Consider the following 23737-nt stretch of genomic DNA (forward strand, 5'->3'; position numbering starts at 1 on the left):
CCCGTGCTGCTCTCCGGATCTGACTCAGTCCCAGTGCTCCTGGGCGTCCATCCCCGGGTCAGCCCCCTGGAGGTCCACCAGATTCCACGGGCCCCACCCAGGCAGGGGCCACCCTCCACCCCCACGCCCCTGCTTGAACAGCCAGGGGCTCTTGCAGGATTTGAGAGGCCAAGGTCACCTGCGGAGCCACTCGCTCCACTCGCTCCATCCCTTCCCTCCTCGTTCACTTTCTCCAGACCTGAGACGGCCGTGGTCCCTGGTCAGGAGCCCCGATACAGACATCCTCCCACACCAGGCTGGGGACTAAGGGAAACCCAAAGGGTAAACAGAGGGGTTCTTCCATGACAGTCACTCTCTGGGGAATCTCCCAAAGTCACCCCCAGAATCAGCCCTCAGCCCCTCAGCCAAAGGGCTCTTCCTTATAAATGTTCATCAGAGCATGACCTCCCCTGCTCCAAACCCTCCAAAGGGCTCTTGTCTCACTCAAAATAGCATGGAAACTCCACTGGCCCGACCCCACCTGGGCCCTGCCCACCTCTCAAGCCTCACCTCCCCCTGCTTTCCCCTCATTCATTCCACGCCAGGCTGACCAGCCTTCTTGCTGTTTCTCACACACACTAGACCCCTCCTACCTCAGGGCCTTTGCCCTAGCCATTCCTTCCAACTAAAATGCTCTTCCCGACACGTTTCCTCATTCAGAGCCCTTCCTAGGTGACCTGGTCTAAAATAGTGCCCCTGTGTCTCCCAGTAACCCTGACCCCTGTCTCCACCATCCTACTTTATTTTCCTCACGGCACTATCACTGCCCCAAACGAGTTTCCCTTTTTTTTCTGAACTTTTTAAATTGATAGAGAGAGAGAGAGAGAGAGAGAGAGAGAGAGAGAGAGAGAAACTTATTTGCTGATTCCTGCACATGCCCCAACCAGGGACCGAACCCAAAATCCTGGCTCATCAAGACGATGCTCCAATCAACCAAGCTCCTCGACCAGGGCTGAGTTGCTCTTGAGTTATCTAGTTATTGTCTGTCTCCCCACTGAAATATGAATTCTATGAGGACATGCTATATCCTTAGGGCCCAGCACATAGTGGGTGCTTACAAGAGATCTACTGAATACATGTGTGGCCTGGCAGGGAGAGAGACACACAGATAAACTGAGAGCTGGGGGGTTGGCACAAGCAAGATCCAGGGAGCAATCCTTGTAGGGATACAGTGGAGGGAGCTGGTCCTTCGGCTCCCTGGCCTCAAAGGGCACACCAAAGGCTGGTGGGGAGGAGGAGGGAGGGAAGGTAGTAAGGGGCTGCCTGTCATGCCTTCCGAGGATGCACCCCAGACCCCACTCTGAAGGCCAGCGGGGAGACCAGGGCAGGAGGTACCGCAGTCCCCATTCTCCGGGGGTCCCCAGTCTGAAGGCGACAGGAAAGAGTGCTTGGAAAGTTCTGGAAGTCAGGCCTCTCCACTGAGCTCAGAGCCTGGGTTTCCAAAGCTGGGGCTGTTTCTGCTTGGCCCACTGCGTCAGGCTCAGCATGTTCCAAACCCAACGCCTTGTCCTTCCTGCAGCCTCTGGCTCCCCCGGTTCCGTCAACAGCCTCCTGCTCCTCCAGGGCGGCAGCCTCAAGTGCCCCAAGCTGCCTCTGACGGCTCCCTCTCACTCACCCGGGCTCTCCAGACTTCTCCCTGTGTGATGACAGGAGACAAGTAATCCCCTGTCTGGCCCCTGTCCGCTCTCTCCCATAAGCAGCTGCCCAGGCAGCTTTACCTCCATTGGCCCCAAACACCCCCAGCTCCTGTAGCCAACTCTGCCACAGGGCCAGCAGGGGGAGGAGAGGGTAAGAAGGGTCTGGCCCAATTCTGACCCCATCCTCCTTGGAGGAAACTGGCTTGTGCCGGCAAATGCATGGACTCTGGAGGTAGGCAGACCTCAGTTGTCTCACTCTCTCCTTAATTGCATGACCTTAGGGAAGTTGCTTAACTTCTCCAGTCTCAGTTTTCCCATCTGTAAAATGGAGAGAACTATGCATATATCACCGGGTTGCCTGGGGAGTAAGTGGAAAAGCATATAGTAAGCACCTAGCAACAATCTGAAATCCAGTTGATACTTAATAAATGGAAGGCCCACCCTAGCCAGTTTGGCTCAGTGGATAGAGTGTCAGCCTACGGACTGAAGGGTCCCGGGTTCGATTCCAGTCAAGGGCTCGTACGTCGGTTACAGGCTCCTTCTGGGTCCAGGCCCTGGTCAGGGCTCATGCAGGAGGCAACCAATCAATGTGTTTCTCTCGCATAAATATTTCTCTATCTTTCCCTCTCTCTTTCACTCTCCCTAAAAATCAATGAAAAAATATCCTTGGGTGAGGATTAACAACAACAGCAACAACATATATAAATATATAAAAAATTTAAAAAAATGGGAGGCCCATTCCCTTTCAACCTTAACTCCCCTGCTCAAGAACTTGCTGTGGCTCCCTGTTATTTTTTACTGTGTCTGATCCAAGTTCCTCTACTTGGCTCTCAATGTCTCCGTGTCTGGCCTGACCTTCTCAATTCAGTCTTTATCCCAAGATTTCCCACTCGTTCTCTACTCCTGTGTCCCCAGTGAGCATACCATTTCCACCCTTCGGCTGTGCCCTCTGTCCACACTGCTTTTCTTGTCACCTAGGACTATCCTCCTTGTCCGGAAAGGCCCCCTTCTCCAGGAAGACCCCCTGAACCACTCCTGCTCTGACCATTCTGTCTCCTCCAAAACCTCGCTGCTCATTTGGCCTGGCATCAGAGTCGCGCTATGGGAGTGGGTGGACAGTCCATGTCTGTGGATGTCACCTGCCCACCCAGGCTGGCAACTGTTTCCAGGTTGGCAGAGAATCCCTCCTGGACCTCCCCAGAGCTTGCTACAGTGCTAACACTCTGCCGAGTGCACAGTAATGTCTGACTTTTGATTTGTTACAAAGCAATAGATGAGGCAAATCGCTAGAAAGCAAGCTAGCTGAAACCTTGGGAGGGATTCTGGGATGGGTGAAGGTGTTGAGCCTCTCACCTGGGGAAAGAAGTAGACTCGGTACTTTACATGTTATCTCTTCATTCTGACCACCCTGAAAGGCGGTATTATCCCCATTTTACAGATAGGAAGACTGAGGTTCAAAAAGATTCAATGACTTGGCCAGAGTCACTTGGATAGAAATTGGCAAGGGCAGGACTTGATCTGAGGCTAAGGGGGTATGTCAGAGAGGGGAGGCCGAGATGAGTATGTAGAGGGAGAGAGTGGGTGGATGGGTTGGAGGGGATGAGGGGCACATGGGAAGGCCCTGGTTTGCCCATTGGAAGAGGCGAGAGAAGGGGCTAAAGAAAGTTATGGCAAGACCCTCCCGGAGAACTGGTTGTAGCCCCAGAATTTTTCTTACCAGAAAAAGCCACAGCAATTCTCTGGGTCTATACCAGCTAAGGTGCTTAGCCTCTGTCCCCAGGGCTGAGGGACAGAGGGACAGAGAAGACAGACTCTGCCGGCTCCATGCAGAGGCAGGGATGTCAGCGAGGCTGAGGGTGATGTCACCGCTGACCTCAGGTTTCTCACCCACCTTCCCCAAAGCAGTTTCTTTAGAGTCACTGGTCCATGGTTTGCCCAATGCCCTCATACCACAGTCCCTGCTGCTGTCACCGCAGCCCTTGTCCCCGGTGTGGCCTCTGCAGGGCCTTACCCTCACCCAGCTCTCATTGGAGTGCCCGTCTCAATTTCTCCGGTGCCAGGAGTTGGCACCGAGACCCTCATCGTTCCCCAGCCCCCCACCGGCCAAGCCCTCCATGCGGGCAGCCAGGCCCAGCTGGAATAACACAGCTTCCTTCCCTCCCACGAGCACTGGACTATTTACAGCTCACCAGGGCCTTCACACCCATGAGCTCACTGGAGCCTTCCCCACCCACCCTGGGAACCCAGCAGGGCAGGCGCCATTGCCCCCATTTTGCAGATGGAGACACTGAGGTTAAATGCCTTGCCCAGTGAATTCCCCTAAGTCTGGCCTGGCCTCCTGACTCTACTCTGAGGTTCTTCTCAATTCCTCCAGGAGGGTGGTCCAAACAGGCAGGTGGAGTGGGAGGGTCTGGTGAGTGAGACAGTCCCAGGCGCTGGAAGGAGCCTTCAGGCAGCAGGCCGGGAGGGCGGGAGTAGAGGGAGGTTTTCATGGCCTCAGCCGCTGGCTGGTAAGAGCCTGGCATGGGCATTTTCAGGGTGAGCATGGGGGCAGGCAGGGCAAGCTGGCTGGGAGTGTGATTGGGGTGTTGGCTCCCCAGGCTAGGACAGGGGAAGGGTGAGACCCCCACCCTCAGAACTCCTTCCTGGGCAACCGGACTCAGGTGGCTGTATGCTGGCTGCAGCTGGAGGGACGCGAGGTAAATACCAGAGGGGACTTCCTACCCATTTCCCCTGCCCGTGGACAGGGTCCAGACAAGCCCGCCCTCGTCACTTCACACAACGGCTATGACAGTCAGCCTTCTCACCTGCCCTCGCCTCTTATATTTGTTCCATCCCTAAGTCCTCCCCCATGTCCTCCCTCCAGCACGCACCCTCCCTCCCAGGCTCCACCGAGTGCCCGCAGCCCCTTCCAGCAGCCGTCTCCGATCCTTTCTCAGACTCGGATCTGGACTCTTCTCCGCGTCCAGGGAGCTGTGGTTTGACCTCTCCTCGTTCTTAGTGCCAGAGCCCTTGTACTGGAGGGATCTGACTCCCGCTTAAGACGGGGAGTCTGGGAGGACAGGGACTGTGTCTTTCCCAGGAACCTGAGCAGGCTTCCTTTTTCTCGTTCCACCTCCTTCAGCCTGGGCAGCCTCTGCCCACAGGGGGCGCCCAAACAGTGTTGTTGAGTCCAGACATCCTCGCTGCTGCCGGAACTGGGGAACTGGACGAGGTATGAATTACTTGCAGTGACATGGATCTTGGTGAGACGTCCACGTCCCCTCCACAGCTCTGGCTTTTTAATTGACCTTGTGACTGAAGGGAGGGAAGAGTGCTCAGATTAGGAGAGCGGCCTCTTGTTTGGGGTAGGAGATGTGGGGCTAGACACTGACCGCTAAAGAAGAGGGCTCAGGGAGGGGGACTGGCTTGAGGTGCTCACACAGCCTACAGAGGACCCAGATGTCTTCCCTGGCCCAGCCCTGCAAGTCCCCAGGCTCGTGGGCAGAGGCCCCAACCAAGCAACCCCTACTTCCTTCCCCAAGTCTCTCGGAAAGAGTGGTGAGTCAGTTGCGGCCATGAACTCATCCTAGGCAGTAAAAATAGGAAAACAAGCAGGCCTGTCCTCCAGGCAGGAGGGGAGGGCGAGGGCGAGGGGGAAGTGGGTTTTTCCCCGCCGGGCAGAAAGGACAGCCATCTTTTGAAGTCCTCAAGAGTGAGGCCAGCGTCCTCACAGCCCCTAGAAACTCAACCACATCAAAGCCACCTAGGAAAGGTGGTTTGAGGGGCATGCCATCTCGCACACAGTCACAGTCACACACAGTGACACAACCGAGTCCCTGAGGGACACACTGTGACACATACAGTTGAGGGCACGACACCTGGCCACACATACAACATGCAAAGCCAGTCAGCCACCAGGCAGTCACACACACACACGCACACTCACCCAGCCAGACTCATAAGTACACTCGGAGACAGCATCAGAGTCCCACACAGTCCCATACATCCACGACAGCTGTTTCCACCCAAGATGCACGGAGATCGCACAGAGCAACACACAGCCACACAGATGCCACACGCACACACCCATGCCAGCCATTAGCAGTCAATCTCTGAGAGTCTCGCACAAACACACATAGTCACACAAACACACGGCCACACTGACAGTCACACGTAGCCCATGGGCACACAGCTCCCACCCAATGCACAGAGCCCCCTCAAGCCACAAAGTGTCACACACACAGCGTCTCAGTTGCACACTAGTCACATGCTCAGTCACCAAAGGCAACATCTCTATATTATGAACACCGTCACGGAGACCCATTCTGCTCGTAGAACTCCGGGGCTAAGACCTGATGGGAGTCGGCCCCTGGGGTGCAAATGGGGTGGTGTCTCATTCTCAGCTGCCAGCTTAACTCCCTCCTCCTCTTGGCTGCACCTCCAGGGCCATTCTCTGCTCTGAACGCCCACTGTTTGGCGTTTGCCAGGCTTTGCTGAGTCCCCACACCCCTGCCACTGAAGGGAGGGGCATGTTGCCTCGGAGACGATTGAGTCCAATCAACATTAAGCATCATCCATTTATTCAATAGGCCCCTGCATGCCAGGTGCCATGTGAGGTGCTAGCGAATAGAGAGGTTATTCTAAATCAGACCATAATTTCCCACCAGCGCCATGGCTATGTCCAAATGTGTGCCTGTGTAACCCTCCACAGATCTAGCCCAAACCACCAACTCGTACCTGGACTTTGGCCTTGGCGAGGCCCCCAGCAGGTGCAAGATTCTTCAATCTCATTATTTTCCCCCTGTGGTAATTTCCAGGTGGGTGAATGGTTCTCATGTAATTGACAGCACTTCTGAAAGAGGCTCAGGGATAGGCCCAGGAAAGACTTCCATGTGAAGGTCCCGCCCCTTCTCTGGGGGACTGAGCCTTGACAGGCAGCTGGGGTGAATAAAACACCCTGCACTAGGGACCAGATTGCCAAGAGTTCATCCATTTCCAGCATGTTCTCTTTTCCTTTTTTAAAACGTTATATATATATTTCAGAGAGGAAGGGAGAGTGAGAGAAAAATAGAAACTTCAATGATGAGAGAGAATCATCGATCGTCTACCTCTGCACAGCCCACACTGGGGATCAAGCCCATAACCCAGGCATGTGCCCTGACCAGGAATTGAACCGTGACCTCCTGGTTCATAGGTTGATGCTCAACCACTGAGCCATGATGGCTGGGCCAGCATGTCCTCTTGAGCCAGTTATATCCCCACTTGAGCTCAGCTTCTCCACAAGGGCAAGGGAACTGGACCAAATCAGTTTCTCAAGGGAGTACAGGGGGAGGTGCTAATTAATATGCAGATTTCCAGGCCCACTCATGACCTTCTTGATTCCAGAATTTGAGACCTGCTGGCTCTGGAGACGGACGAGGTGCTTTCCAGCTCTAAGAAGGACTAGGAAACTTTGAGGAGCAGCAGCGCTAGAGGCCAAGGGCTGCTCCAGAGGGCCCAGCCCAGCCTGGCGTCTGGAATGCAGGAACCACCGTCACCCTCCACGAGGTCCCCACCTTCTGGCTGGTTTAGAGGCTTGGGCTTGTGGTTAGGGCAGGTGATGGCCAAATCAGAACTTTCGGGCCTGGGTCTTGGCTGAGGCTAGGCTTCCAGGATGGGCTGGCCTGTTTGGGGTCTCTGGGCATCTTTTCTGGGGCTAATGATGCCCTAGTCTCCAGGAACCAGGTCCCCCCCCCCCAGGCCTAGGGAGGGGGGCCTTGCCCCAGAGGAGGGTGGGCAGGGCAAGGTGGGAAAAGTCATGGGACAGTTTTGAAGACCTACGGACTCTGGGAGTTCTATTTTCTTTGAACCCAATTTTCCTCCGTTTAGTCAGTCTGCTCCCTGGTTTCTACTTAGCTCCTTTCCTGATGCTTATGGGATTGAGTCATATGCTGTCGGAATTGGAGGGACATTCGTGGGCACTCATCCCAACCACATACATCATCAGAAAAGCTGCAGCATTAACTTTCCATGTGCCCTGAACGTTGCTAGTTCCATACAGTGTGTCCCTTGAGCCTCACAACAATTTTATGTGGTAAGTACGGTTAACTCCATTTTTCAGATAAGGAAAACGAGGCTCAGAGATTCTAAGCCACCTCTCCAAGCATCAGAAATGGGATTCAACCCTGGGGTTCAGCTCCATCCAGATCTCCTCCATCCCCCATTCAGAGACAGTTGTGTTGCTCTGGAAAAACCCCAGGGAGCCTTTACCGGTTGGGCAATGTTGGGCAAGGCCCGGAGCTGTCCGATCATTGGTTTCCTCATCTGTGAAATGGGGACAGCAATACTTGCCCCACCTGACCGGGTGGTAGGGATTCAATGATCCTCAGTGTGGAAGTATTCCACATGCCGTGGGGGGGCCAGACCCTCACAAGCATCCTGTACTTGGGAGGAGCTGAGGGTGGCTGCCCTGAGCACCTTGGCCTGCAAGGCACAGGGAGGATGAGGAGCTGAGGAAGGCAGGGTCTCCGCCTGGCAGGAGCCTTCTGTCCTCGGAGTGACACCGCCAGCTATCACCCCGTCCTCTTCGAATAAACGCTTCTGAATCAGACTGGCTCTGGTGCCCTCCAGACACATTAAGTGATGGGGACAGGCATATTCCTTGTGGGTGAGCTAAAAGAGCTAATAGAAAGAGGAAGGGGCCCTAACCAGTTTGGCTCAGTGGATACAGCGTCGGCCTGCGGACTGAAGGGTCCCAGGTTTGATTCCAGTCAAGGGCATGTACCTTGGTTGCGGGGAAATCCCTAGTAGGGGGTGTGCAGGAGGCAGCTGATCGATGTTTCTCATCGATGTTTCTAGCTCTCTATCTCTCTCCCTACCTCTCTGTAAAAAATCAATAAAATATATTTTTTAAAAAATAGGAAGAGGAAGGGCAGCTAGCATCCGTGAAGATCCAGTCTTCAGTCACTTAGAAAACTGAATCTTCCCAACCTGGTGAGGTTGTGCTTATCATTATGTCCATTGCACAGGTGAGGAAACTGAGGCATGGGGGAATTTGATTTGCCCACGTCAGTAAGGTGTGGAGGTGGGATTAGAATTCAGATCTGCCTGGCTCCCGAGCTGCTGTGCTTCTCCCGGCACCTGGCTGTGCCGTGCAAAGGGGCAGGATCTAGGGGGACACTCCCATGTCTGGCCTCTCATCCTTGAGGAGCAGCCGGAGGGGAGGAAGGGAAAAGGGACCCTTTCGTAGGACTGTCACCCTATGGCCTCCTATATCACACCTGCCCCTGGGACTTATGAGTGTAAGGTACAGCACTGCACTCATCTCCATTCATTCATGCAGTGCCTGGCCCTGTGCTGGGTGCTGTGTTCACCGAAGCAGAAGACCCCATCCCTGGCCTTGTGTCCCAAATCCACCTGACAGTATCTGAGAGGGAGAATGCAGCTGATCACATGCTCCACGGAGACCAGCGGGGTGGTGACGATCCCAGACAGGGAAGTCAGGGGAGGATGTCTTAGAATCGATGAACCAACTAATGAGGGAGGCAAGAATCTTATGTACATCTGATTCCATTCGTGTAAAGTTCTCCAACAGGTGAAAGTAAGCAGATATCAGTGATAAAACTGCAAGGAAAGGCAGGAAAGCGATTAACATACAAGCTGGGGCACCAGGGTAAGGAAAGAATGATGAACCGGAGGGCACTCAGCGTGGGGTTCTGGGGAGCTGGCAGAGTCCTATTTCTTGACCTGGGTACCTAGCTTATAAGTATTTTTAAACTCTGCATGTATGAATTTTAATTTACTCTTCTTTATACATTCCCCACAGCCACCCGCCCCCCCCCACACACACACACACACACAATTTTAACACATAGAAATTGCAAAATTCACTGTTGGGTGGGACCTAAGCCGATCTGCTACAGTGCCCTGCACAGCCCCTGGACCTGGTAGGCACTGAAAAGGAGAGTATTGAATGCGGGGAGTTTTAAAGGAGCTGAAAGTGGGGTGCATGGTCCAGCCAGATGCAAGTGTGTGGCCTGAGGTCTAGAGACAAGAGTCCACTTACTTGATCACGTTTTGGGGGAGAGGATTAGAGGCCTCTCTCCCATGACTGTCTGGAGACCTGAGGGTCAGCAGTTCCCCATATGGAGCCCAGGATTCCAGAATTAGGTTGTCCTTCCCTCAGCCGAGCACCAATCACAGGGAGTACAAAGGGCACTGAGGCAGAAGGCTTCAACGGATAGATATCCAACTCTGTAAACGCAGCACTTCATGACTTGAGTCTCAGTGTCTTTATCTGTAAAATGGGGCTAATAAAGCATCTACTTCACAAGGTACTGAAGCCCCAAAGAAGTTATATATGAGAAAAAACGCTTTAGGGAGTGATGTGGGTTATATACTTATAAATGTCATGTTACCTAGGTATTCTTCCCCCGCCCCCCTCCCCGCTGCTGCTGCTGTTTTGCAAGGAGGGCTCACAATAAAGCCTTACTCTGATTTAGAAAGTCCCCCAAACCCCGAGATCCTCCGGGCTTGAGATCTCCTAGGCCTGAGCTTCAGGGTGATTCCAGGAGCAAGTTCCCCAAGTTGGAGGAAGCCCAGCTGGGGAGGTGGCATTCCAGGCGGCATGTCAGAGGGTGAGTCAGGGCTAGGGCAGCCCTCCCCCTCTCCTAGCTCTTGGCTCAGGGCCCAGGCTGGGTTTGTCTAATTTGCATGCATCTGCATATATGCAAGTTTCACCTGTGCACCCTGGCAGGGCCCCCAGAAAGACACCTGTGCAGGGGCACCCGAGGGAAACCAGAGTGGCAGGCTGCCTGCCGGAGCATCCAAACCTAGAAATCCTGGTCCATGGTCCATCACCCATCACATGCCTGAATCTTTGAACCAAACACCTGGCTCCTTCCCTGGGCTCCTGTGGCAGCCCAGGCCAGGAACTTCAGAGTCATGCTTGCCTCTACCCTTTTCCGGGACAGTCACCAGGCCCAGCGGTTTGTCTTTGAGCCACCCTTCTCACGCTCCCTCTCCTTTCCATTGCCTCTGCCGCCAACCTGCGGGGCCCTCCCTCCTCACTTCACACTTGACCTATTTGCAGCAGCCTCCTAGCTGGGCTCTCTGCCACCCAACCCTTGCCTTCCAAGCACACTGTGGCCCCAAGATGCTCCCAGGAAGTCTCTCAGCTCCCATCCTGGTCCTCCACCAACCATGGGCCCCATCCTAAGTTCTTGGTTAGCATTGGAGGCCCTCCAGGGTGTGGAACCTCCTGGCTCTCAGTCCCAGCTTTCCCCCCACATTCTTACTTTCCAACCAAGTGTGAACAGACCCTGCGCACATCTTTTCTGTGCCTCAGTCTCCTGGTCTGTGAAACGGGGGATGATAAGACTCTCTTGGAAGGTTGTTCACAGAAATGCACATGAAGCACAGCACACAAGCCCACATTAAATGTTAGCCATTATTGATATGATCACTTCTCCTACCCCCATTCTACAGGGGGCGTTCCTGTCCCGGGGTCCCCTTTCCCTCCTCAGCCCTTCTTCCCCTTCCCTTGCTGGGTGCTGCTTTGTCACGTAAGACAACACTGGCAGTTAAGAGGACAAGCTGGCCTTGGTTCCAATTCTAGCTTTTAGACAAGTTGCTCAACCTTTTTGTGCCTCTATTTCCTCATCTGTAAAGTGGGGATAATATGGATACTTACTCCATAGAAATCATGTGATGAATGAAATGATGCATGTAAGGGCTTAGCATAGTGTCTGAAATGCACAGAAAAGCACGTGTTAGCTATTATCATCATTATTATGTTACCCAATATTCAGGGTCTCTGATCACCATTGCTCCCCTTACCCCCCAAAGGCTCCAGAAGGTTCCTTAGAGGTGTCTTCAGGAACAGTGCCTCCAGCTGGATCCCTGTGCCTCAGACAGCAGAGAACCACCACAGAAATGTCTGGACCCCACCCCACCCACATTTCCTGTGGACAGCAACGGAGGCAGCCAATGCCCCTGTGGACTGGTTAATGGTTGGGGCTGAGCGTCCTCCTCCCACTGGCTCTGGGACACATCGCAGCCAGAATCTGGGCTGGGGGAGAGCTGATCTCCCTCTGCTGGGGTTGGGCCTGGACACTTGGAGGTCTGCTCACAAGCAGAGAGTGGTCTTCAGGGGAGGAGAGAGGGCAAACTGGTTTGAGAGGATGGAAATGAGTAACTCAGCTCAGCTCCGTTCCCCTGGGAGGCCATGACCAGCGCAAAGCCCCCACCCCGCCCAGCAAGTGCAAACCCTGCCCGCTTGCTGGTCCTCCAGCCTCTCCCCCGCTGCAGTGGAACTTCCAGTGTGTGATCCTTTAACCGTGGGGAGTTAAGGAGGTGACTGAAGACGGAGGTCAGATGTAGGCGGAGGGGCGCACGAGCCACCTTCCTCTCCTTAAACAGCCAAACAGACAGAATGGTCCTGGCCCACCTCCCGCTGTGCGCTCCGCCCGCACAGCTGAGCCTGGTGGACAAGGGTTGGGAAGAGTCCGGAAGAGTGGGGGCGGGGCAGAGCCCCGGTCTACCCTCCCCTCACCTCGGACCTGACAGATGGAGCCTAACACGGCGGTGCACGGAGGGAAAGGCTGCGGGGTGTTTTGTTTGTGCTTGTGATTCTTTTTCTCCTTTGGGGGACCTGGGGGTGCAGGTGCGTTTGCGGCACCCACGTGGCCGGCCTGCTCTTCTCCAAGGCGATATTCCCTCCTTCTCCCCGGCCCAGCCCCGCAGAGATAAGGCCGGGATGGAGCCCAGGTTAGGATGCAGGGACCGGACCCACTTTTTCTTATTAAAACAAAACAACACAACACAACACAGTCCGATCTCCAAAGGGTCAGGGAGTCAGAAAGTGAAACCAACCACCCAGCCATGGAGACGTTCTGTGAACCAAACCGAGGGGGTCGAGAGGGGCGGCGTGAGTAACGTGTGCGCCCACGTGGCGGGAGGGCGCGGTGTGGTGCGGTGTGGCTGTTGCGGACGCGCTCTAGGTGCTGTGTAGGTGCCCATGGAGTGCGCGCTGGCTGCTGGGTTACGCGGGGATGTATCTGTGTTGGTGATGTCCGCGTGTTCTGTACGATGTCGGGTGCGCTTGCTGGAAGCACAGCCTCACTCCACCTCCGGCCCAGCCCGGGCTTCCGCCGGCACCGGGCGATGGAGCCCTCGGCAGGACGCCCTCGTTTCCGCACCGGGGTCTGGACTGGTCTGCAGAACCCGGCCGAGCCGCCTTCGTTCGGGACGTGGCGAATTCGCCGCATCCGGGTCGCCCTCGGGCCTCCCGCCGGCGCGGCTCTTCGCCTCCTTCCATCCCCCTCCCACCCCGGGATCTGGCTCCGGGTCCCCGCGGGTTGTCGGCCGGCCGGGCTCCTGGCGGGACTCCTCGCCGGGTCCGCGGCTGGGACACCCGGCCCCCCGGCCCGGAGTCCCGCGCCCCCCGCCCCGGCCCTGGCTTCCGCGCTGGGGCAAGTCCAGCTCCCGCGCTCGGGGCAGCGGCCGCACCGCACCTTCAACGCCGCCCCACTTTTTTGTTAACCATTTTCTTTCGGGAGGGGGTGCACTTGGTCCAGTAGTGGTTCTAGTTTTGTTTTGTCCAGAAGGCGCTTGGTGATTTCCTATAGATGCGTTTTTCAACGTCCCAGGCCACCCCCCAGGGAAGACCCCTCCTGGAACGGAGGCGGGAATGTGGAAGTGAGGCGAAGACCACACGGGACGTGCGTGTTGCTGAAGGCGGTGCGGGAGCCCCTCGTGGGGAGCCCAGCGGCGCAGGGGTCCAGGGGTGGTGCCAACCGCACGGCCTCTCTCTTCCTTCTCCTCCTCCTCCTCCTCCTCCTCCTCCTCCTCCTCCTCCTCCTCCTCCGGGAGATTCTCCGAGGCCGGTTGCCGTCGCCGGGAAAGCGCTCGGGGGAGCGGGGCGGTGGGCGCCAGGAAAGCGCACGGCTGGCCGGGCTCGCGGCGACCTCGGCACCAGCCGCAGCCCTGCGTGCGCTCAGCATCGGCTCCACCTGAAAGGAGAAAAGAACCGCAACAGTTCACACTCTCGGGAAAAGTGAACGGGGCAAGGGTGGGGGGCGAGGGGGTGGAGTGGGGGGATGCTGGCCTCTACGGACTGCCCTTCCCTGGGCCTCGCGTACTGGGAGGGGGGGCTTTAACCACCGCGCACCCAGCCCAGCGGAGGGAGAATTCCTTCCCCCCAACCCCACCAAACCGAATTATTCCCAACGTTTCCCCAAACCGAGTTACTACGAAAGCCCCGCCAAATCGGACTTCAATTCCACTGAGAACAGACAAAACGAAGCTCAGATTTCGTTTGGGGACCGCGGGTGGGTCGGAGGAGAAAGAGAGCGGATAAGCCAGCTGTGGCCGCGGGCCCGAGGCCTGGGGTTGCGGTGGAATCTCCGTTCGCCTGGACCGACCCGTCCAGGTGCGACGTGGGTGGTCTGCACCCTGAGCAGACCCTGGAGCCGCCTCGGTCGCTGACGCCGAGCCTTTGCTCAGGGCGCGCCGGCCGCCCGGTACCGAGCCCCGGGGCCGCGCGAGAGCCCTGCGCACCCACCACGTGTTAGGACAACGGGAAAGGGCACTGGTTTGGATGGAGTCCCCGCTTCCAGAGAGAGTCCGCACCTGGGGTGGCTTCCACCAAGGCAGACATCCCACCGCCGCGGATGCTTATTCTGCGCAAAGAATCGTTTCCGATCTATCGATCGATTGATCAATCGGGTAGGATTGTATTTGCCAGGCGACCCGCAAAGAACCTGCAACCCACTGTGCACCACGCGGGTCTCAGGTCCAGCCGCCACTCCTGAGGTGACTCCCGACACCCCAACGCCACGGGGACGCGGTGTCCCCCACTCCGGACTCCGCCCTCGCTCCCAGGGCCTCACTTAGTGTGGGGCTCCGGGGAGGAAGGCTGGGAGGGCCGCTTCTGCGAGAGGCTGAGATATTGGTAGTGACAGGACAGCGCTCATTTTTTGTTTTTCTTGCCTCCCTCCCTCCCCCTCCTTCTCGGTTTCATTATGTTTGGGGATTTTGGTTTTTGCAACTCACTCTAAAGCAAATGACAAAAGCGTGGAGGCCTTCGGTACAGCTCCCCCCTTTCTTACCCTTCTGGATAAAGTGAGTCTCAGAGTTGGGAGATGGCTGTCCCAGCCACCCAGTCCAAGCCAGGAAGTTGGAGTTTGAGCTGGAATGGGAACCCAGGCCTCAGGCCTCTGGGGCCAGCCCTCCCTACCCTCTGATCAGACACATTTACAGCTGTCCTAGCCCCCACCCCCACCCCTTGCCCCTTTCCTGACTCCCGGCTTCCCCAGGTGGGTGCGATGTGGCATCTGCCCAGAGAGGATTTCTCTCTTGGGAACAGGTTTCCCAATCAGGTGCCCCCGGGTTCAGAAGAGGGAACCCTGAAAAGTGAGGTGATGATGGAGAGAGCGGGTTCCTCATTCGTAAACGGGATAATAATAGTACCCACGTCACTCCTTTTTTTGTAAAGCTGTGCAAGGATAGGATGCTGTGAATTTCAGGAATTCAAAAGGGCTGCAGGGTGTTTCCTCCTGGCTCAGGGGGGTGAGGATCCTGCATGAGTTCAGCAAGCCTTCCCCACCCCACCCCCCAACTTAAAGAGGCTCTCACTACGGGCCTCCTGACTGTGGGGGATGCCCAGGACAGAGGCCTGCTGGAAAACCCGCCTGCCCTCTCTTGCTCCGTCCAGCACAGAAAGGACTCTGGGTACAGGGCCCCGTGAGGAAGTGTCATTCCACCCACCCTTTCAGTTCCACCTCCAAAGCACGTCCTTTGGGAAACCTCCCCTGACAGCCTACCCAACTCCAAAGAGCATTCCCTTCCTTGGACGCTGTCCCTGGAACCCGCCATAGCTCCAGGCGCTGTCCTGTGGCTGCCTCCCTCCAGGGGAAGATGCTGGTGGCAGAATGGAAGGTTTGTAAGAATAGATCCTTGCAAGTTCCAGCTTCAGTTCCAAGGAGGTGGAGGAATGGCAGCGTTGGGTAGGAAAGGGGAAAGGTGGTCCTCTGTGAAAACAACATGTCTCAATCCAGCGAACCCTGCATACCCCGGTGGATGAACGGGGGGGGGGGGGGGGGGGTGGCTTCTCCAGCCTCGCAACGCAACGGAAGGGCTCCCACAGAGAGCTCCTTCTCGAGGCTCCAGCATTCAGGTGCCAGTTGCCACAGATGTGTTGTCTTGGAAAACCTCCTCTCAGTCCATTCTAGTGGGGCGTCCAGATTGAAACTGACTTGCTCTTCCTACCCCAGGGACACCTGACTGGAGGTGGGGGGTCAACCCCCCATTCCCCACACACACCCCTTTGATCTTTCTGTCTAAAGAGACCGGAGCCGGCCACTCCCAGTGCTTCCTCTAAGCTTCCCTCTCTCTCTGATCACTGCATTTCCCCACCCAATTCTAAGGCTGCTGTCTTCACGCTGAGCCCTGACGACAATGAGAGTGCGTGTGTATGTGCCAACATGAACACGCCTGCTTGAGCTGCAGACTCAAGTGAGAGGTGTGTATACGGATTTGGGGCTGTATCTGTCTCTCCTCTAACAGGAAGCAGCTTAGAGGTGTGTGGACATATGGTAGGTACACATACCTATGGACTTATACGCTTGGATTTTCAAGGGTACACACTGGCAATTCAGCATGTATAGTCGTGGGTCTGTGTAAGAGACAAGTATTGTGCTTTTATTCAGGGATATTGCTATTCATCTTTGGGTATGTGGCTGTGTATACATCACAGCCTATACTCTGTATGTGCAGATCCATGAAGGAACCTCTCTATTCTTAGAGGGATGCTCATGTGGACATCACTTAGACACCGGTTGATGGGCATCTGCGAGTGTATATATTGTATCTGGATGGAGTGTCTGAGGTGTATACCTGTGGTCATAGATGCTTGCACGTGGACACTTGTCCACCAAGGTACTGGGCACTGATGTTTAGAGGCAGGTCCCGCACAGACTGAAAATGCGGCCACCAACCGGGCCTGCTGCCTTTCCTACGCCCTCAGAGGAGCCATCAAACTGGACTAGCCTCCCACTCCCGGATTTTGTCCCAGTTCGTGCACGGGGCGCCAGGGGACAGGTGGGACGTCATAGGGGCGGAAGCCCCAGACTGTGGGTCCCTCAGGGGCCAGCAGGAGCTGGGGTGTAGCAACCAAGTGGGGCCACTGCCGGAAGCGGAAGCCAGGACTGGGCGGGTGGGGGAGTGGTGAGGCGCAGTAGCCGCGGGTCGAGGAGTGCCAGGCCCAGGGCACCCAGCGGGGGCGTGCGCGCCGCGTGCGTGCCGGGCGGCTGGGCGCCAGGCGGTTCCTCCCCCGACCCGGCGTCTGTTTACCAACAAGCTGCCGGCGCTCCGCAGCGACGCATTCCGACGCGTTGAATAAGCTGCCGGCGCTGGCGGTCTGCTCTCCACTTCCCTGCAGGTCCGTGGGTCCGATCCCGAGGGTGGGAGAGCCTGCCCAGGCTCCCTGCGCTCCGGCGCCGGGCAGCTCCCCTCGCCCCTTGGGCATCGCAGCCCCGCCAGCACCCTCTGTTTCTGCCTTCACGACCATGAAGTTCCCAGCCTGCCCCAATCGCCCTGCCACCCCGGCAGCTCTCCGGAGAGGACCCCAGGATAGCTGGGCCCAGAGCATGTGCACCGCCCCCCTCGCAGCCCCAGTTCCGAATTTTCCTACCTTGGGCTGCCCCGGGGGGCGGACCCTGGCCCCGGGCCTCCCGTGAAGTCACCGCGTGCGGCGGCCAATCCGGGGCGTCTAAGTGGGCGGGGCCCCTGTCGGGTCCCGGGAACCGAACCCAAGAGCGAGAAGAGGGGGGCCCCCATGGACTTAGGGGGAGGGGAAAAGCCATGGGGGCAACCCCGGAACCCCTTTCCCAGGCGCGCTCTCCGCTGGATGAGGCGCAGAGACACTTTCCCGGGGTCTTGAGTGTGGGGGAGGCTAGCCGGGGGGCTCACTGGGCCTCAACGCCCGAGGCTCGGAAAAGAGAGAGTTGGCAGAGAGAGCGGGCTGCGTGCGGGGTCATGGCTTAGGCCCTTCTGCCCCGGCCCGGCCGGCCGCAATGTCCTCGGTGCCCTGCCCCCTCCCTGGCCTGGACGCCTCCAACGCCGTCTTCCCGGATATCGCCCCCGCCCCATCGGTAGTGGCTGCCTACCCACTAGGCTTGTCCCCCGCAACCGCAGGCGCCTCGGATTTGCCCTGCTCTGGGCCCTACGGTCACCTCCTGCCCTACCCCTACACCGCCGGGCCGACGACGCCCGCAGACGCCTACCTGCCCCGCCAGCAGCCCGCGGCGCCCTCTCTGCAGGAGAGGGAGGCAGGTAAGTGCGCGGCTGCTCTCCCACCTCCGGGGTCTTGCTCCCGTGAGCCCCTAAACCTAGTCTTCGCCTGGTTGGGCGCAGCTAGCGGGATCCAGACCTTACTCAGATTCCATGGGATCTGGGGGTGGGAGGCGGGCAAAGGGATGGGGCGGGGGATGGGGGTGGGGGAGGGGGAGGGGCGGGGGCGCGTTGATCTAGGTCTCCTTTCAAGACCGACCTGGTTTCGATTTTCAGTGTGTGAAGCGGGAGCAGCGGGGCTCTCTACCCCACCCCCTGGAGCCCCGGGGTTGTGTGTACCTACGTGTAACGGAAAACAAAGACTCCAGATGTGGGTGTGGGTGCCTGGCCCCTTCCCCAGGGCTCTCTCCGTCCTGCACGCCCCTTCCCCGTGTTGCCCCTCTCTGCTGCATTCGTTTTGTGCTCAAGCCCAAGCCTGAAAAATAGAAATCAGGTTCCAGTTGAGGGCAGGAGAAGTGGGGGCTCATCTGGGGCCTCTTGAGTCCCTGGTGATCTAGTGGCTAGGATTCGGCGCTTTCATCTGGGGCCCCTTTCCCTCTGCTCCGGGGCCTTGCCCCAAGTGCCTGACTGAGACTGGAAGCTGACCTGGGCTCGGACGCCACCACCCATTGTTCTAAGAATGTAGCCACGGGTGGGCCAGGCAGTCTCTCTAAGTTGCAAACCTCAGCCTTCCAGCCGCAGGAGCAGGCACCTCCCTCATCTTTGCCCTTTGCCTTTGGGGCCGGACAGGACCGAGTTCCCATTGCCTGGAGTGACTCTGAGCTCCTGAGAAAGTGCTCACTGGAGGTCATCAAAGACGCCAAGGAGCGAGCCTGTCTTCCTGGTCCTGGGAACACTATACAGACACCACCTGTACCTTAGACTTCAGGACCCCTGCAGCCCTGCCCCCACCTCATTGACCCCACAATGGTCTTCAGCAGTTTCCTCCGCGGTGGCACATGGAATGAATGGGTGACTTCTCTGGAGTCAGCCCAGGACCAAGACATCTTCCTGCCTTCTGTCACTGTGCCGAGACACAGACGCTCATAAGCATCAGAGCTAGGAGTGACCCTAGGAATTTTGGGGCTCCACCTCCTTGATGTACAGATGAGCACACAGAGGCCCAAAGAAAGGGTGTGCATGGGCAAAGGACACAGCCTGGTTCCCAGGCTCCGGGCCCTTGCAAATTGACTTTCACCACCTGAGGCCAGAAAAGTGGCTATTAGGGAAGGTTCTCAGAGCCCCCAAAAGTTAACTGCTTTCTGTGCCAGAACTGGGGCTGCCTCTCCCCGCTGGCTGCAGAGTCCGTCACTGGAGGACGGGCAGTTGGGGAAGGTGTCTACACATTATCTCGTTTCTGCAAACAATCCCTTGGTCCCTTCCCTTCGGAATATGCTGATGTGGTACATTTGTGTGTGAGTGCGTGTGCTGTGGGGTGGGGTGGGAGTGAGATAACCCTGTCCTTCAGATAACTGCTAAAAATGGGGAAGGTGTTTTGAGCCCTGCTAACCACAGTCCCTGCCTCCCTCGCTTGGTCTAGGGAGGAGAGAGTGAGAGTTCATTTTCTTTATGCAACTTCCCCGGGTGCAACGAAAACCACACTGGTCCTTAGACGAGATTGCAGCCTTTTTCCACGGAAACTGGTGGGTTTGGCTCGCTCTAGATGGAATGATTGGGGTGTGAGAGAGGGCCTGGGGTCCTCCTTTTGCCCCCACTCAGCGTCCACCCCGCCTCAGGGGGAGGTTTGGCTCCACCCGAGCTAAGTGCCACCATCCTGTTAGCGGGCGACTTGAGGGAGGCCCTCCGGCTTCGTAGTGTGGACCAGGATCGGTCTTGTCGGGACTTGCTGCAGCTGGTGTGGAGAGGCAGCTGTCGGTGAAGGGACCTGGGGGGTGCTGCTGGGAGAGCTGGGGCGCCGAGGGCTGTGGGAGTTCAGGAGCCCGGGCGGGCTGCCTCCCAGGCTCTCTCGGCGTCATCCTGCGAAATGACCGGTCCACGCAGCCAGAGAGGTGGTCGCTGGGCTGCCAGCCCCAGGCTTGGAGCAGTAGGGTCGGAGCCGTGAAGGCCGACGGCGCGGGCGGGAGCGGAAACCCAACCGTGTGTGTTTTGTTTTGTTTTTGGAATAGACTGAGGTGGGGGTCGAAGGGGGTGGATCTGAGAAGCCCGAAGCGCCCCAGGCCGAGGGAGAGGGATGAGGGGGAGGTGAAGGCCACTGGTCGCCGCAGCTGGCCAAGGGCGGGGGACCTGCCGTGTGGGTTGAGCCAGACAGGATGGAGGCCGAGGGGGTGGAACAAGCGTGGGCCCCAGCCGTCTGCGCTCAGGGGTCAAGCACCCCTCGGCTTAGACGGCCGGCAGACCTGCGTGGAATGTTCGCCCTGAGCCCGAGGACAGTTCAGCCGCTCGGTCCCGCCCCAACACCTGCATGCAGTGGTCTCCGAGTCCCCATGGAGTCGCGCAGGTGGGAGCCGCCGGTCGGATGCGGAGAATCTCTCGCCCCCCCCCCCCCCCCGCCACCCTCCGCGTTCAAGGGCGGGGCTGCCCCACGGGGGGGGGGGGCGGCCAGCGGAGGGGCAGGAGGTGACCAGATCTTCCGCGGCCACACCGCAGCGCGGTCCAGGAGGGGCCGGAGGGTTGCGCATCCGCGCGCTTTGCGCTCTGCAGACACGGGTCGCCTCCCTGCCAGCCGAGCGAGAGCCACCCCGTGAGCGCGGGCGGGCGGCCTCTAGGGTCCCCGAGAGCCTCCCCCCAGCCGGCCCGCCGCGGGGAGGGAACCGTGGTCGGTTTTCCCGCAGAGTGTTCCCGAGGCGCCGCGCGGCCCTTACTGTGGGGAGGCATGCCCACGCTGGGGGCCTGTCCACACTCTGATGCTGGAAGGGGTGCGGATCCTGGCCTCCCCGGCCAGCGCGGCCGACCCACCCTTCCTCCGGCAGCGGAGAGGTTGCCACGCAGACGCCAAGTGCCTCTAACCGGCGGTTCTCAACCTGTGGGTCGCGACCCCGTTGGGGGTCCAACGACCCTTTCAAAGGGGTCGCCTAAGACCATCGGAAAACACACATATAATTACATATTGTTTTTGTGATTCATCACTATGCTTTAATTATGTTCGATTTGTAACAATGAAAATACATCCTGCATATCAGATATTTACATGACGATTCATCACAGTAGCAACATGACAGTTATGAAGTAGCAACGGAAATAATTTTATGGTTGGGGGTCGCCACAACATGTGGAACTGTATTAAAGGGTCGCGGCATTAGGAAGGTTGAGAACCACTGTGTAAGCATCGCCTAGGAGTTCCTCTCGCCTGGAATGCCCTTCCCCCGTCCTCTCCGGGCCTCAGCCCAGCCCTCCACCCAGCCTTTCAGCCCTACTCCGCCCGCCACACCCCAAGCTGGCGCCACCGCAACCGGCTGAACTTTGACCTCTCGCCGCGGGCACCGCCCCTAGCCTCGCTCGGGGCCTAGGCGCTTTCTCCCTAGGTCACCGGGCCCATGGGAGTGTGAGTTCCCTGAGGGCAAGAGCTGGGACTGGTCCCACCCGGAGCTCAGTGGACGTGAGGTTTGAAAGGAGCGGAGAGTAGAGAAGAGCTTTTTGCAAACCCGAGGCCAGCATGCCAACGAGATGCAAATGAGCCCATAAAACTGCGCGTCCGACCCCCCTCTTTCGTCTCACCCTCTGTCCTGTGCTGTCCCCCAGATCCCGAGAGGCCGCCGCTGTCCCCGGAGCCCTCCGAGCGGCTCCCGCGGGCCCCGACCAAAAGACTGCGCAAGCCAAGGACCATCTACTCGAGCCTGCAGCTGCAGCATCTCAACCAGCGTTTCCAGCACACGCAGTACCTGGCGCTGCCCGAGAGGGCCCAGCTGGCTGCACAGCTCGGCCTCACCCAGACCCAGGTGGGGCCGGCCCCATCCTTCCTGCATGCTAACCATTCCTCCGTGTGTTCTCTGGGAACTCACCCCCCAGGGTGGGAATGACAGATGAGTCCCTTGGCCCTGTTGTCACAAGTTCTCCAGGGTGTGTTGAGAGCTGGCCCTCAGTAATCTGGGGGAATGTATGACAAGGTGTTGGGGGAGGGGGAGGCTTAGGTAGAGGAGGGTGCTCAGACTGGGAGAGCTCCAGGGCATCCAGGGCTCTGCAGGACTGTGTTCCCAATGTCTGCTCTTCTCCCAGGACTGCGCCCTACTGCTGGGTCCCTTTACTTGGGTCACATCCTTCCACACCTATACTCCGCCTGATCTTTCATTCTTTCCCCTTTTCTTCCTGAAGGTAAAGATCTGGTTTCAGAACAAACGTTCCAAATACAAGAAGCTCCTGAAGCAGAACTCTGGGGGGCAGGAAGGGGACTTGCTTGGGAGGCCCCCCTCCCTGTCTCCCTGCTCCCCACCCCTGCCATTCCTCTGGGATCTCCCCAAGGCAGGGGCCCTGCCTGCTGGGGGCTATGGCAACAGCTTTGGGGCCTGGTACCAGCATCACTCCCCAGATGTTCTGGCTCCACCTCAGATGATGTGAGCCTGGGCAAAGGTGGGTCGTGCCTCCTACACAGCCCAGGACCCAGCCCAGGACCCAGCCCACCCGCACCTCTTCTGGGCTGGGAGGAAACCAGCTCCAGATGGATTTTCTCAGGATGGCGAGGAACTAGAGGAGAAAAAGGATGGGATGGAGGTCTGTCCCCCTTTGCCCCATAACCCAAAGAGTCTAAGAAAGAACTTCGGTCTCAACTACTGCTCCTCACCACTGCCATGGACTGAGCACCTTCCCTTCAGCTGGTCAGAGGCTCTGGAGAGAGTCATTGGCTGGAGTTCAGGCTGCTCCCAGGACCCCTTGTCTTGCCACCCCTTCCTTGAAGGACCACAGTCCCACCACAGTCTGGAGTCAAAACCAGCAAGAAACACTGAGTGATTTTAATTTGTGTGCCTTGGACCTTGCCCAACCCTTTTGAGAGCAAGAGCGGGCGTGAGGTGGGCACCCAGTCTTCAAGTTGACCACCATCAGGTCCCACCTCCCAGTGTTTCCTGGAGGTCAGCCCATCACCCCATAACTGATATACCTTCTCCCCTTCATGTGAGGGAGAGGAATGCTGAAAATGTGGAGTTCGTAGGCCTCTGGGTAATTTATGTTCTCTTCCTTAAAAAGCCCTCTTTCCCCCTGTTTACAATTTTGAGTAGATAATGGATTCAATGATCCTTATAATTCAATGAGTATTTATTGAGCCCCGCCTCATACCTAACAACCCCACATGCACATACTCTTGGGAACACAGTAGGGTAACCCTTTGGGCAGAATGGGGACAAATAGGCTCCCTGGAAGAGTGTATGTAGAGACACCCCAAATAGGTGGCGTGGGCCCAACGGTTCCGCTCCTCACAGCTGTCTCTGTCTAAATGAAATACATGGATAACCAATCTGACTAGCATCCCCACGCTCTTGCCATCACCCCTCCTACCGTGACTTCCCGAAATTAAAGTTTGTACGACAAGCTGGGCCCTGGCTCTGAGGTGTGTTTGTTTCCTGATTTCTGGGGCTGGCTGCTCAGCTCCCTTCTCTCCCATCTGGCTCTTCCAGCCCCAAACTAGAGGCACTGGAGCCTGGTTTTGCCTCTACCACTGGTTCTGTGGCTCTAGTTCTAGAATGTTCTAATAACGTCTATATTTTCATAATGCTCCGGTGTGAAACCAGAAGATGCTAATGCTGGGAACGACCCAAGTCTGAATGCTCCTCACCAGCAGAGTCGCTCCTGGCCCAGTTCTGGAAGGAGCCAGACACCACACA

General features: G+C 57.4%; 1 protein-coding gene across 1 annotated transcript; it reads left to right on the forward strand.

Annotated features, from left to right (window-relative positions):
• The first annotated feature begins 17058 nt into the window (after positions 1-17058).
• On the forward strand, positions 17059-23443 carry DLX4 (distal-less homeobox 4). Its single transcript, XM_036342015.1, has 3 exons — positions 17059-17969; positions 21666-21862; positions 22236-23443. The coding sequence occupies exons 1-3, from the start codon at positions 17711-17713 to the stop codon at positions 22476-22478; spliced, it is 699 nt and encodes a 232-aa protein (XP_036197908.1). The 5' UTR covers positions 17059-17710; the 3' UTR covers positions 22479-23443.
• Positions 23444-23737: the final 294 nt, after the last annotated feature.

This window comes from Myotis myotis, unplaced genomic scaffold, assembly GCF_014108235.1.
Source record: "Myotis myotis isolate mMyoMyo1 unplaced genomic scaffold, mMyoMyo1.p scaffold_m19_p_17, whole genome shotgun sequence".
NCBI lineage: Eukaryota > Metazoa > Chordata > Mammalia > Chiroptera > Vespertilionidae > Myotis > Myotis myotis.